The 16641-nt window shown below is 36.9% G+C and overlaps 1 protein-coding gene across 5 annotated transcripts in view; it reads right to left on the bottom strand.

Annotated features, from left to right (window-relative positions):
• The window catches only part of IPO11 (importin 11), a 197946-nt gene that overhangs the window by 50619 nt on the left and 130686 nt on the right, over window positions 1-16641 (bottom strand). The window contains exon 28 of one of the 5 annotated variants that reach the window (XM_045494380.1): window positions 2565-3558. The exons of 3 other annotated variants lie outside the window; for them this stretch is intronic. In XM_045494380.1, the coding sequence (XP_045350336.1) occupies window positions 3537-3558 (22 nt within the window). In that variant the 3' untranslated portion in view covers window positions 2565-3536. Of the gene's footprint in view, window positions 1-2564; window positions 3559-4586; window positions 4612-16641 lie in introns of those variants that run through there. One more of the 5 variants, XM_045494382.1, reaches the window with a different exon arrangement.

Raw genomic sequence — 16641 nt, 5'->3', positions numbered from 1 at the left:
TAGGCTCTGCAACTGACAGCACACACCATGGGACCATGACGGGAGCCAGAGTCAGATGCTCAACCAACTGAGCCACCCAGGCACCTCTAGCTTTAATTATTTCCCTATTGTTTGAATTCTTCTTGTTTCCAAAGAGTATGTACTTTTAGTAATTAGTGAAAACAGTTAATCGGAGTTGTGGGAGTTGGGAGGACACAAACGCAACAAAAGTGTATTATTAAAAACATTTTCAGGATGAAACATACCACACGCTCTTCTATAATGAAACAATTTATGTAAGAATAGATTTATTTAAAATGTATTCAGGTTTTCTACTAAAATCACAGTCAAGGACAAAACTTTATGCTAGGCAGGGAAAAGCAGAAGAGTAAAAACTCTTGGGGTGGCAGGGCCAGGGGAGGTGTGGCTGTAATTTCTCTGCAATCTCTAGTGCATCTCAAAAACCATTCCTTAGATCCTTTTCTGCTTTTCAAGTATCTTACATCAGCAGCTCTCCAGTCGCGGTCTCCAGACCAGCAGTATCAGCAAACCTGTTCAACTGCACACTCAACAGGCCCCACTCCAGACCTACTGCATCAGAAACTCTGGGAAGCGGGTGGGGAGTGGGGTGGGGGACAACAATCTGTGCTTTAACAGCAGAGTTGATTCTGAGTTTGAGAAGCACCATGTGCAAGTACATTGGACAACATAACACATTCTTTTTTTTTTTTTTTTTTTTTTTTAAATTTTTTTTTTTCAACGCCTATTCATTTTTGGGACAGAGAGAGACAGAGCATGAACGGGGGAGGGGCAGAGAGAGAGGGAGACACAGAATCGGAAACAGGCTCCAGGCTCTGAGCCATCCGTCCAGAGCCCGACGCGGGGCTCGAACTCACGGACCGCGAGATCGCGACCTGGCTGAAGTCGGACGCCTAACCGACTCCGCCACCCAGGCGCCCCCAACATAACACATTCTTATAGTTACTTCAGTTTCACAACACAAACTCAGTAATTATCACTTGATTTATACACTCCTGGATTGCTTCAGGCTAATTTCATATGCAAAGTATTAAATAATAAAATATAGAAATCTGAGGGAAGAGGAAGGACAGCACAAACATGAAATACATAATGCTCAACAGAAAAATTTTAAGATATATTTGTGGTTCAGGTCCCTGTTAAAAGATCAAGCATGGGCACTTAATATATGCCCAACATTCTGCAGAGCGCTACACAAGTAGAAATTCAGCTAATAAAGAAAAACATGACATAGTTTCCATGGCTTGAATTACCACCTATGCTACACTAAAGGTTCTCAGTCAAGGCTACTAATGTGTCCTGGGGGCTCTTTCATCTTATTCTTCCTCACTTACCTGTCTCCCAAAATCATGGCCCAAATGGTTGATGTTACTGTTAAGAAAGTATCATATACTTCCGGTGTACGAGACAGATGGAAGGTTACAAATTACTGACCTTTACCAGACAGATCTCTCCTAATCTTCTACTTGCAGGATATTTCCACTTGGGAGACCAGATATGAACCTCAAATTCAATGTACCTAAAATTGACCTCATTAATCTGTCCCTGCCCATGTCCCCACTCCTTTTCCTTCCTTTGCTCAGTAAATGTAACACAAAGATAGCTAAGCCAAAAACTACCATCTTTGACATACCCATCGCTTACCACCCCATAGCCAATCACCAAGGCAGTTCATCTTACTTCCAAAGTAGCTCCAGAACCCATCCGTCCTGTTTGCCACTATCCTGGCCCAGGCCTCTAGTAGCTCTCCTCTGGATTGGTGATTCATATTCCTGCCCCATTAACCCTGCCTCTCGTCTCGTTGCTCCTTCCAGAAAGAACGTATTCTCCAAACAGTAAATCTGGTTATGTCACTCCACTGTTTAAAATCCTCCCATGGCTTCCTGCTGCCTTAAGGAAAAACGTGAAATTACAACATCCTTCACATCATCTGATCTCTCTCTCCAGCTGTAAGTCTCACATCACCACTCACAACTCTGGCTATACTGAATACAGTTAGGTGATGAAACGCAGGATTCTTTCTTTCTTCACCTCCTATGATATGATGTAACCTTTAACTATTATTAAACTTTCTTCGTTTCTATTTACCCTTCACGATCCAGTCGCAACGTCACTTCTCTCATAAAGCTATCTCTCACCTCCACTTATGTTATATCCAACAGTACCCTGTAAGTACAATACTTACCATCCTGTACAGAAACCATGTGTCTCCTCTAGATTTCAAGCTTTACCGAGAAGACAAACCATGCCTATGTCATTCACAATTAGCACCAGGCAGCAGTATAGTATGAAATTAAAAGCATGGGCTCTGGAATCAGACAGACCTAAAATGTGTCAAAAGCAGTGAGAGTTTGGACCGTTTCTTAAACTCAATCTCCCTAGGTTTCCTTACCTATAAAATGTACAACTACTTTACAAGGATTATAAGTGATATGTGAAGTATTTGTTAGCATAGTGCTTGGTACACAGAAATATTAGCTATTATTATTATTTCATATGGCAACTATCAAGGGAGATGTATGCTGAATGAATACAATATTCACAAATTATTAAAAACATGTATTTATTAATACTAAGCCCATATAACTCATTATATTTCCAAGTAAAGTTTATATTCTATAAGGAGGCTTTAGTTTAATTCATGTCCATGGCACCGAAGTTTTCTTACAGCTAATATTAGGTTGAATTATAGAGCAGAATGTTCAAAGAGAATCACCTGTGCCTCACTTTCAGGAACAATTTGTTTGTTAAGTCGAATCTGCTCCAAACCAGGGCTCTCTAAAGAATTTGGGGAAGTGTTACCAATCGGGGCAGTTACATTATACCTTGCTGACTGATAAAAGCTGTAGTATTCAAGTCTGTTCTCCCCTGAGTTTTCTGGTGCCTTTACTTTTTGTTTAACTTGAACAACTTTGTAGATCAAAAAAATGATTAAAACACAAGCTAAGATGAAAAATGCTAGCAAAATGTCAAAAGCCTCATTCAACTTTTCAATTTCTTGTGCACAAATAAGAGATGTTCTCCCTGACACAGAAGCAGCATCAATCGGTAGAGCACTGTTTTTTTCCGAGTTCAAGTTAACAGAAGTAGTAAGCTGTATTTGCACAGGCAGCACTGCAGTAGCCTCTAATGGATTACCAAAGGTATTCTCTTGAAAGAATCTACTGGCAGGAGAAGTACGACTTCGTTCCCAGAGAGTAACACTCTCGGTATTTTCCAAATGTTTCTCATTTGTGGTTATTTTATGCCAGGCCATCATTAACGTTGTAGTCTTGTGATGAATATGAAGAGATTTTACAGCCCAAGCTCTGGATACATTTGTCGAAGATGTAACACAATTTGTAAACTCAGTCCATTTAATGGAGTGCAGTGCTCTGCCGCGCAGGGATAGGGGATTCTGACACGAGATGTTCAGCGTAATGGCTGAAGACGCTAGCCAGTCCCGAAGGCCCAAGAGTTTGCAGTTACATTCCCAAGGATTAGAATTTGCCTGCAGATGAGTCAGTGAAGACAATGGCTTAAGGACCCTTGGATGTAAGTCTGTAAGATTATTAAATGACAGATTAAGGATCTTCAGAGACGCTCCCATGTTTTCAAAAGTATCATTATCAATACGGATTATTCTGTTTCTATCTAACTTCAGGTAAATTAAATTCTTTAACAAGCTAAATGTGTCGGAATTTAAATTTTCTAAATTATTATGACTTAAGATCAAATGTTTAAGATTATTAATTCCACTAAACCCATCCCTAGTAACATTTTTAATTCTTGAATTTTTCAGGAGGAGATACTCCAAGTTGACAAGTCCTTTAAATGCAAAGGGCTGTATGGCTTCAATGTGGTTATGAGACAAAGAAAGTCTTTTAAGGCTTTTAAGTACTTCAAAAGCATTTGATGGTACTCTTGTTAAATTATTACCTCCTAGATACAAACAATCCAGGTTTCCAAGATGCTGAAAGCCTAAGTCTGATATCCTCAAAATTTTATTATTTGATAAATCAAGTATCCGAAGAGCAATCATACCAACAAAGGTACCACGCCCCAGGACAGTGATGCGATTCCTTTGCAGATTTAAGTACTGAACTGAAACTAAGTCATTAAATACTCCTCTTGGAACAAAAGATATTTGATTAGACTGTAAATATAAATTACGAAGACTGGAAAGTCCCTCAAATATTCCAGGATCCAAGCGTTTCATAAAATTATTATTTAGATATAGAAAATATAGATGCCTCAAATGAACAAAGGCTTTTGGATATACATACACAATGCCAGAGTTATCCAAATACAATGCTACAAGAGAATGAAGTCCTGTTAAATCACTCTCATTTACATGAGATATATTGTTTCCACTCAGGTACAGAAAAACTGTACTTTCAGGAAAATTCTTAGGAATACTTGAAAGGCCTAAGTTACGGCAGTTAATCTGTCTCCCAGTGCAGAGCTGGCAAATGGACGAACATCCAAGAATCTCTTTATGGAATAATAATACAAGATAACAGGTAACAAGTAGAATAAGTCGTAGGCAAGGCAGAGAAAAATGTAATCCACACATAGCCCTGTTCTTGGTTTTTCTGTTCATATCAGAATTGGCTATAAAAAAAGAAGGTAAAACTTTAAATCATCAAAAAGTTCTCCAAATCAAAGTTTTACAATACTAAAAAGTCTGTATCTCACTTATTTTTATTAACATCAGCCAATAATACTAGGTATCATAAATCCTACTATGGTGATAGCATAAAATAATGAGTTTGGAGTGGGTTCTAGAATTAATACCTCCAGGCCATTAACCCACTGCTTGACAAAATGGTAATTCAAATTGAACGAACTGCAAAATGTTTGCTAAGCCAATTTAAAATATTATAATTAACAATAACAAAAATAACAAATGATGACGTAAGGATAATGGTCTTTGAAAAGAATATGTCCCTTTTCAAATTAAGGTAATATCAATTAAATAACATTATAATTTACGAAAATACAAATTCACTACAAAACAACAAAACTACAGCTTTTCACAAAATCAAATTACTTTTCGTTTCAGCTAAAAGTTCATATTTAAATAAATAATCTTACCAAGAACAGGAAATTCATATTATTGACACCCGGCTGATTCAAGTAAAGGTTTGCTTTCTAAATCTGAAGAGCGACATTTCTAAGCTCCATCTCTTTCTGTGGCACTGTTGACCTCCCCCAACTCCACTTTTTTTTTTTTTTTTTTTTTTTTTTAAGTCACAGTTTGCTCAGGAAACACCACTCTTCACATGGGTTCCTCCAGAGTCAGTGAGTAAAACAAGTTACCATGGATACAGGAAACTGAGAGACAGGAAGTAATTTTATCTATGTTTCAAAGGTATTGTTGAAAGAAAATCTCAGGAACTTATGTTTTTCAGAAACCATTAATTTGAGATTTACTAATGCACATACCTAAACATCTTAGAATTTAAAAAATGTTTTTTAAAAGGATATCTGAAAATTGTAAATATTCAAAATGAACAAACTTCAGGCATCAGCAACAGATAGCTACTGAGTAGGAAAAGTGAGTTAAGATGTAAGCAGACTAACATAATTTTGGTGAATTTAGCATAAAATATTTACATTGTTTTAAATACATATTACAGACTTCAACTTTGTTTTATTCCTTTAAAAAAAACAGGTAGCAAGAACAATTAAGCAATTTAGAATGGTGAACACAAATGTCCTTACACTAACCTCTGTGCTCTTCCTTTTTAATTTTTCAAAGAGATTTTTGGGTATAAAGAATACTGAATACCACCAACTAGCATCTTAATTTATTAAGGTATATGCCTTGCATTGAAAAATGATATAAAGTTGCATACCAAATTACTGGCAAAGATTACCTGTGGCAAGAAAAGTTGGGGAAAGTGAAAGAAGCCGTTTAATGACTTTTCAACTACACACACACACACACACACACACACCCACCCACCCACCCACCCACCCACCACTGAAATAGTGTGAATCTTTTACAGTAAAAATCTAGGTATACTGTAATATTTTAAGGTAATGATTTAAAGAGTTAACTATAGGAGCACCTCGGTGGCTCAGTCAGTTCAGTGTACGACTTCAGCTCAGGTCATGATCTTGCTGTTTGTGAGTTGGAGCCCTGGGTCTGGCTCTGTGCTGACAGCTTACAGCTTGAAGCCTGCTTCAGATTTTGTTTCCCTCTCTCTCTGCCCATCCCCAGCTTGCACTCTATCTCTTTCTTTCTCTCTCTCAAAAATAAATAAACATTTAAAAAAATTAAATATAAAGAATTAAGTATAAATTGTTTATATTATTTGTTTAGTCATTAATTTTCCATAAAGCTCGTTGTTTAGATTTTCTAATTCTGTCATTAATATTACCAATGCTCTGACAATACAGTTCAAAAATCAGTAGTAATAGTTGTCAACTCTAACTCCCTTTTGATACTAGACCATTTTTCAGATCAAGACAATTACTTCATATAATAATATGAATTATTTCCATATTAAATATATACCTAATAGTGTGGATAGATAGATAGTATATACTATAATAGGGAATATTAATATATACTATAATAGGGAAAGATAGGATAAAATAGGCAGAGAGGGAAAGGTTAGGACCTGAGGTCCATGGATGGGGAAAAACACGTATTTTGGAACAATGCTGGGAGCGGTTTACCACAGCAAACCCCTAAGGGTATAAGGTCCCTCTTAAGAATATAACCTGGTCCCCTCAGGTTCCCCTCAGGAATTTGACAATAAAAATACCTAGCTAAACCATAAAACTTACGTTATACATGGGACAATATGACCAGTCTAACTCCTTACACAATGGAGCCGAGCCAATCAGGAATGGACATCCCAGCGCCTAGAGTTATCCAGCTAGCACGGACAGAATCTGAGAATGAACGAGGTGGAAGAAAACAGGGTGCTGACCAGAACCTTATAAAACAAGGACCCTTGCCTGTAGATGTGGGTTATTCACCTTTGAATGCCCCCTCCCTGTAGAGAGAACTTTCCTATTATTCTTCCTTTCTGAGCTTATACTCTAATAAACTTTTGCCTGCTGCTCATCTTGTGTCCACCTCTTCATTCTTTGAAGTGACAAAACAACGGATGCCGGGGATTGAGGTAAAAAATACTGTAATAATACTGGGTAACAGATTTTTTCTCAAAATGATTTACATTTCTCACAACTATCTTTTGTGGCTGGCTATTGTTATTGCTATTGAGTGGATAAAGCAATTAGAAAACCACCACCAAAAATTCCAAATGACTGAGAGATGACACGAATTAGAGGTAAAGATGGAATAAGAGCTAGATTTCTCAAGTCTGCTTCGTGTTTAGTATTTTCTAAAACACACAAAGTACAATGAGGTACATCTATCTCATGGAGTTTTCAATTGCGTCATACAACTTAAAGAGTTAGGATGGGATTCAGGACACCCTACCCCAAAAGACAGCACCCTGACATACTGAATATTCTAAACTGAAGGAGTATGAGAAAAAGGGAGAAGCAAGAAGGACTCTCTGTGACCTTCCCTACACCCAGTCACACCCCATTATCATCTGTCCTTCACTCTTGGATGAGGTCACGAAAACTTCATGTGAGAGGTGCCCTCCACTACGGTGGGAGAAAAGGAGCATCCTTATCTCCAAAGACAAAGAGAACTGTGAGAAGAATCCAAACAAACAGGCCTTGCAAAATTTCCAGTTTGCTACACTTACTTCATACCCAGTGCCCTGTCATTATCTTTCCACAACTTTCCACTCTGCATCAAATCTAGCATGAAAACACATAGGTTTAACAAATCCCTCGGGATCTTCATTTCCTTTTGAAGGCTTCCGTGTCATGAAAAAGTTAAATTTGTATGCTTTTCTCCTGTTATCTTGTCTTTGTCAGTTTAATTTTCAAATGCAGCCACAGAGTATGAGACAATGGAGGAAAACTTTTTCCTCTCCTACAGTTTGGAAGAAGTCAGAGAAATGGTCCATCGACATCAAAGAAAAATTTAGAGGAAAAATTACAAGGTAATAAGATCAGAACATTAATTAATTTTTGTCCTCCATTCCAGAAATATCCAAAGCAGACAAAACTATTTATTCTTATTAGGTCTTAGAAATAAAATGCAAATTACACACTAAATAAAAGTGACAAAATAAAACACATTTTGTATTTCTCATATTGTACAAACTGGGGTAAACTTAAAAGTGACTACAACCAACAATAACTCTAAACAATACATCATAGGTCTCAGGATGATATCCAGCAAATATCTAATATCCAGAAAAACAAAGTTTAGCCTTTCTGTTCATAGGGGCTGCAGCTGTTAGAAACAAGTGATCACACCTACAGAAGAACACAGAAATCAAAACCTCACAAAAGGGTGATAGAGTAACAGAATTCAGAGACCTCCTCATCTTACTTGGTATTGAGCACATCACTAATTAATGGCAAAACTGGCCACTAAAGTTTTAGATTAGAACTCAACTTTCCCAGCTTCTCACTGCACTTATTGGAAGGTATATTTCCCCCTGCTTTAATTAGTATTATTTCACGGCCAATTCATATTGTTAAGGTAATTTAAAATCTTCTCATTAGCTGTCAATCCTCTGGTGAAATCTTCGTATCATCTCCAAGGGATAATAATCCTCCCCAATTTGAACTGCGACATTTGATACTGCTCTAGAATAAAACATCAAAATGGGTCCTCATATTCCTTTTCTGATTCCTAGTGATTTTCATTAGAACTATTGCTGAACAAGACACTCAGCCTCCTAAAAGGGCTTCCTCCTATTTCCCCCCAGGAAATTGACTCAATGAACGATTTTTCCTCTCACACCTCTTGTAGAACCTTCATTAATACTGCCTTCAAATAACCTCCTACTTCAGGTATCAGTACAAATCTATTTTCTTTTCCATTTAGAAATTCCATTACAAGTACAAGAAGGCATAAATAAAAGAACAATTATTCTATTACCATCTTTTCAATATATAACCACCTGTGTTATGTAGCTACTGATCTTACAGATCTTAAAAGTTCTGGTCTTATAGATCGTATAGATCTTAAAAGTTACTGCTTTGGTGACAGATTAAATGAGGATGCTGAGAGGTAACGTTATCAAAGACAATTTCCAAGTTTCTGACATGAGTAACTGGGTGTTCAGAAGTGTCCAATATTGAGCAGAGCACAGTGAATTGGTTACATTATCCCCATCAAATATATCCAATTCAGTAAATTACTGAAAGCCCACTAATGTGTCAAACATTGTGCTAGATTATAAGGGTACTAAAGATAAACAACATCTGGTCCCTGATCTGAAGGAGCTCAAAGGGGTCCTATAAGACAATGAATGTTCAGTTGACATACTCATTATAATAATACCATGGAGGCTATTCTGTAAGCAAGTACCCTATGTCTGGTGTTAAGCAGAGGAAAAAAAAAAAAAAACAATAACAACAAAAATGTGTACACCATTATCATCACCATAGGCAGAATTGATTTACTGAGTATATACCACTTCCTAGGCATTGGTCTAAGTATTTTACATGTATCAGGTCACTTAACACACAAAACAATCCAACAGTTTAGCTCTATTTTATAGATTAGGATAGAAATGTGTTAAATACCTCGTTCAAGGTCACACAGTGAACCCAAAAGCCAGGATTCACATCCACCCAGTGTGGTCCCAGGGCCTGGACCTTAAGCCTTTCACTGTATGTTCTCACTCAACACATGGGCCTAACCTCCAAAAAGCCCAGGAGGTGAGATATGTAAAACACAAGCATAGAAGCAGAGCAAGCGCTACACAACAATGAATGTATGATTCAGAAAAACCATTTCAAGAAGGCAGAAATCACCTGTAGGCAGAGAAAGTGGAAGGAGTTTCACAAATAAAAAAAATGGAAGACAAATAAAACATGTCAAAGGATGGCAAAGATTTCAGGTAAAGCAACCAAACTGGAGCCCTTTTACCACCTATAATTCTACCCTCTTTCTCTAGTTTCCCTTCAACCTATAGCCTCTACTCTAAGCCTTTTTCCATGACTTGTAATAAATATGGGGGTTTAAGGGCTCCATCACCAGTGAGCGCTAACTGAAGTAGCACATGCTGCTGTCTGGCTGCACATTCAACGATTATTGTAAATGTCTGGCAAATACAAACTGAGGATCAACTTTATACAACCATTGCATAAAGATGGGCCAATGAAAGCTTCTTCCTGGGCTGAAAGCCTGCCAATTTCTGAAAGGTGAAATGGAGGCAACAGCAATGATGAATGAACAAGAAAAATGAAGAGTGTCGTCAGGCATCACATGGAAACAACATGAATGGGAGAAAGCCTCACAGTAAATGATGGACAGCTTCAGGAAAGCCTACATTGCTACCTTCACACACTTGGTCAAAATGACTGATAGTAATAAAATTAGTATTAGCAGTATTAATAGATAAGATTAGAGCAATGATTGAAAGACTAATATTTCACCACTTACCATTTAACACTCCTATGCCTTCAACATTTTAATGGGCATGGTATATATAATGTCCAATTTAGCCTCCAAATAACCCAGAGCTGCTGGTTAGTACTACTGCCTCACAGGAGACATGAAAAAAATTAAGAACCAGAAAGCGAAAACGGGTCCGACGTCACATCAACAGTAGGTGGAGCAAACACCTAACCCAAATTTAGCTTTCCTCTCCATCACACCATGTCTTTTTCTCTCTGAAACTGCTGTATGGAGTGAAAGCAGTTCAAGGAAAGAATCCACCAAAGTACGATGCTCCTCAAGCGACAGAGGTATGCTGGCTGCACAAGAAACACCAGGAAGTACACAGGACTCGTGACTGTACTCCTTTTGTCCCCTTGCTGGAGCTAGCTGCTCTGGGACAATTATTGTCCTTTACAGCTTCAGCCACTTTGAGGGCCACTTTGAGGGCCTGCACCCAATAGCTCATTCTCATTGACAAACTTCTCTTAATCTCATTCTAAAACAGGTTGAGATCCTGCACCTTTAGAGTCCTCTTATTTGACTATAGTTTGGTCTCCTGCGCGTGATGTTTAAAATAAGTTTACTGCTATACAATGGTTGCTGATCAGTTAAGAGTGCTGAGTGTGAGATGAGGGCCACCTTATGAAACCAGTTTGTCAGAAACCTTTAATTTGTAGACAGGGCACTGGTTCTAGATACAGAAGATACAGAAGAAATTCCCAAGTACTCTTACACATGTTTTATTTTCCTTATCTAACAGTGAGAGAGAAGTAAAGAGTCACCATTCAATACATCCTATAACGATTGCTCATTTTATGTTCGACTCTGACAATATAAAATTTCTAAACAACTTTCCCAGTGACACCTTACTGCCCTTTGCACAAACTTCTATATATTGAGATAATACACACTACGTTAGAAATCAGTTCAAGCAAATCTTGAAAAAATTAATAATAAGAGCAACCATCACTCGCACACACACACAAAATGAAAACCTTACACTTTAAGTCCCACGAGGGTAAGGACTGCATCTGTTTTGCTCCTCACAGTAATCTCACCGTCTAGCATTGCAGAGATGTTCAGTTAAATTTCATGGAAAGGGAGGGAGAACGACCATTCAACTCTAAGGGGTAGAGTTATCACTAAGGGTGCTTTCGCCCACTCCCACTCTAAACTTAGTAGAATATGCACACCTGAAATACCACGACTTGATCATCTTATCAATTTCACACAAGAAGTAGAGGAAAAGTATGTTTCCCATCAGTCTTCTCAAATTGGCCTCTCTTATCTGGATTGTAGAGTTTGATACAGAAACTTACACAGCTTTTCTGTCGCAACAGAGACAATGTAACTTTAATTGGTAACTTGACTTCCCATAATAGCTCAACCTACTATCAGGAACCCATTTATAAAATCAGACCTATACAATGTATAGGAATCTGGTGTTTTAATTACCTATCACTCAAAATAAATACATAAATAAATAAAATTATCCATCACTCTAATCCAGCCCAATAGAATGAGCAATCCACTAGCAACTGAGATTTTGATTAATCAACTTTAGAAACAATCAATCTTGAAGACTCTCATCTTTTTGAAATTGACACAGATAATTAGTATAAACAAACATGTCCACTAATAGCTTTTCATTTCAAAATTAACTAGCATTACAATGAAAACAATTAACGATGCACAAAGATTTTCAGCATTTATTTAATGTTTGTTAAATGGCTTAGAATTTAATTATACTCTTTGTATATCATATGCATATTTTAATTGTAGCACTACAGAACAGTATAAATTATCTTATTCATTATATAAACTGGTTTTCAGAGAGACTCACTTTTCCCAAGTGTTAGAACGAAACCTTAATTCCAAATCCCACAATCTCACACTACCTCTTTTCTGAATTTATAAAAACATATTTAATGCTCAAATGACTAATTTAAATGTTAAATATACATCCTTTTCAAAGTAAATACATCTAGATTCATTTTATGCTCTTGGAAAGGGTATTGACAGGCAGATAACAAAATTTATATATACAATTAATTTAACACATTAAAATATTCCTAAGTAGCTCCATTCAAAGAACCCCTAATTTGCAACAACACAACAAATCTACAAACTTTCCTTTTTAAGTCTGCTAAATTAGGTGTGCTAATAGGGCAAAAGTGAAGAATGATCTATCTACCTCAAATAGTACTTTATACAGTGACCAAAAAGTATGCTACACTTCCTACCAGGACTGACAAACTGAGAAATCAAATTGGCTCAATTTTTCAGGCACAAACATTCTTTGGAAGTTCAGAAAAATGTATTTAGTTGGGAGAAAAAATGGCCCATGACTGTAGTGTAAGTATTACATTCATTCTTCACTCATTCAATAAACTTACTGTGTACCCCCTAAGGTGTTAAGCATGGTGTTAAGAACAAAAGTTGATTAATACTCAGTGTATTAATCATGGGTTATTTTCTGTATGCTGATGGTTTGACGGATGCGATCTTGATGACCCTGGAAAGAATGCCCCTCCCAGGGCTAGCCAATTCCTAGAGATGTTAAATGACTGCCTTCCGACATACATTCCATATGCAAACCATCTGATCCAGAGCCCATACTCCACTACTTCTTTCGTCAGGCTCTTACACTTGGAGCCACTATCCCCCTGCTCTAATCACCAAAGGGCCAGGTAACACACAAGTGGCAAAAGTGCCCACACCCTAGAGCCTACTGAAATTATTTAAACTAGCCCATCCTAAACTTCCCATCCTAAACCTCCTCGCCCTCGCTTTCCCATTCCTTCCCATGGAAACCACAAGAAAGGTTCACGCCCACATTGTCCCTCGACTCCCTGTGCCTCCAGACCAACCTGGTGCTTTCCTGTGGTTCTGTGTGGTGTGGAGTGCATCCTCCCCTTGGGAACTGCTAAAGACAAACCATCTTTCAATGGCCATTTCCCCTGATCTGATGGCCTCGCCATATCTAAATAAAAAAAAAAAACCTGCCCTTTACTTAAAGCACTCAGGACCTACTAACGATGCACTCATATTTAGTAATGTCTCCTGGACCAATAAATGATTGAATAAGCAAAGCATGAATGCTGGCAACAAACAGGCAAGCAAACACTAGATCGCAATTTCAAGACCTGAATCCTAGCATTTTCAGCATGTGACAAGTTGGGCAGGAGTGAAATGGATTTTTAAAAAATCCCCACAAGACAATGAGTAGCTTATCTTTAACAGTATTGTTTAGCAATACTGTTAGATGGAAACTATTAACTGCATGATTCATTGCAGAGAAGAAAAGTGAATGGTACCTTGCAGGCCTGTCTTTCTAGGATGTAAGTTCTACTCTCCACCCAGCTCTGGAGAATACCCTCACTGCCCTTGCTCTAAGGCCCTTGAGCTGGGGGGATGACAGAATCAAGACTGCAAAAGAATATAGTCTTCCTTATGGGAGTGATGAAAATGTTCTAAAACCAACTATGGTGATGGTTGCAAGACTCCGCGAAAAATTCTAAAAACAACCGAGTTGTACCCTTTATGTGGGTAAATTGTATGGTCTATGGATTACATGTCAATAAAGTTGTTCCACACCCCACCCCCCCCCCACACACACACACGTTTCTAAGACATTTTTCTTGGGAAAGACAAAAAACTGAGAACTGATTTTCACTATAGAAAAGCTACTGAGATCTTAGGCCAACGATTTGCAAATAAAAGAAAATACTGTAAAATATTAAAAAAATATATGACCTAGAAGTCAAAAAGAAAAACACATCCTATTTTAAGGGATGAAAATAAAATTCTATGAAGTTAAATACTCATTTAGAAATGGTCAGTTTAAGCCAAGTATAACTCAGGTAAAGCAACATGTCTACAACTTAAAAACTGTAAACTGCCTTTAATTTAAATATGTTTAAACTATACCAAAATAGTACTCTTTGGAAACTGTTACCTTGATTCAACTAGTCTAACGTTTTAAAAGTCGTAAAATGACTTATCTTAGAAACCGTATTAAGGTTTTCTTAAATAATAATTAATGTCCAAGTGTAGATATTATATATACTATTTTTGAGATAAACGAGAATTATGGAGAGGTATCAAGTATCAAATCCAAGCAGATTTAGTAAATCTGATACTCAGAGGAGTATATTATAAAGGCAATTTCTCCCGGAAAGCAAGCTATCATACCTAAAAACCACGCAGCTTTGCCAATCTCTTTATTCAACTAGCTTATGTTAAATATTCCCCATTGGTGACTTCCTTAAATCTAAAAATAAAAGTCAAAATTCTTGCAATACTTGCTCTCAAAGAACACTTACATCTGAAATGCTTAGAATCGCATTATAAAAACATGTCTTTGAAGGTGGAAGATGAATTGCTATTTTAGAGAAGACAGTCAAAGTGAAGTTTGATTATTCTCATCTCCAAGTAATAGTTTTGTTTAATCTATGACTTTGGAAGAAAATTTTTTGGAAAATATTAAAGGAGATATATGTAAATAATGTTATGGCCATATAAAAATGAAATGAAGAAAATACTGCTTCCTCTACATATATATATGACCCTAAGAAAGGCAGGATATTCAAACCTGGAATTATTTCAGCTAAAGAAAGGAAGAGGGAAACAAAAACGACTCAAGACAACTGCACTGCATAAGCTTAAAAAAAAAAAAAAAAAAAAAAGATTGCACTATGTTAAGAAGGTGATCAAGACAACAGAACAAGAATGTACACAGCAGATATCCTTAAGCTGGGGATAAGGCAGAGTACTATAAAACATCATCAAGCAGAAAGTAACATTCCTTAGAACATATGTCACTGATACACATTTTAAAAATGAATTAGTGAACAGGAATACAGACACTCAATAGACCTGAAAATATACTTAATTAAAAATGAGTGAACGTACACACAGAGACTTAGGCTTCTTGAACTCTTTCCTGCAGTAAATGGATGAATAGGTGAGAAAAGAAGAGAGAAAGAAAGGAAAGAAATAAGAACAGCTAACCTCAACTATCCAAATAGTCTGACCTTACATATATAAACTCATATAATCTTTACAATACTCTCACTAGGAACGTATCTGCATTTTAAAAACAAGGAAATGTAGGCACAGGTAAGTCAAGTAAGATGGTCATGGTCATCAGCAAGTCACTACTAGCAATGAGATTTCAATGTAGTTCCGAAATCTATAGTTTTTACCAAATTTCTCAACCAGAACTAGATTAGGGTAAAGGAGAGTTTAACAGTTTCCCAAATGGTCATTCTTGAAAGCAGTGATTCTAAACTGGAGGTTAGAGGTTCACTGGTATCTTTCTGCATTTAACATGTGTTATCTCTACCCTCAAGAATTTCAGTACTTGGTTAGAGAAAACTCTAACATGCTTTACTAACCTTAATATTTTTTCCATTCGTTAATTTATTCAACAAATGTTTACAGTGTTGGCTACTGTCCAAGACGAGGTTCTTTAACACTTCCATGTTAAAGGCCTAAATACTCTCAAGTCACTGTTTCTCCAATAAAAAAGGAAAACAGAAGTAGTAACGCAGGTAGCTGGAATTTGGTCTTCAGAAAATCAGTAAGATACCACTCAATTTCAGAGTGAGGAAATATTTTGGTCTTGTGCACGTCCACCTAAGAAAGAGCACCACCCTGTATTTAAAGGAGCAAGTCCTGGCATCCAGTGGGGCCAGCTCAAAATCTGCCTTATGTTATGTTATGCCACATGCCACACACAAGGGAAGTTAGTTTACATCTTCAGGTTATTTCTTTGCTCTATAAAAAGAAAATATTCCTGCCTATACCTCAGGACTGTATTAAAAACTGAATGAGACGTCAATGTGAAACATGTGGCAATATATAAAGACATACAGCATTACAGTATGTGTTCAATAATTATCTATTGCTATGGTGTTACGACAAAACAACTACCTGTGGGCTTATTTCAAACTACCATATCAGAAATAAACAACACCTGCTAAGTGGATTTATTTCAGTTATTTATAGGATTTAGTTTATCCTAACTTATTAGGATACAAGTGTTCTTAAAGTTCCCTAAGACATAATGATCTAGTTTATTATTCTCACACAAAATCAATTTTAAGGCCTGCTTTACACCTTTAAAATTAAAAGTACAA

The sequence above is a fragment of the Leopardus geoffroyi genome, chromosome A1 (genome assembly GCF_018350155.1).
Source record: "Leopardus geoffroyi isolate Oge1 chromosome A1, O.geoffroyi_Oge1_pat1.0, whole genome shotgun sequence".
NCBI lineage: Eukaryota > Metazoa > Chordata > Mammalia > Carnivora > Felidae > Leopardus > Leopardus geoffroyi.
Note: the sequence above shows the minus strand (reverse complement) of the source record. Positions and strands in the feature narration are given on the sequence as shown.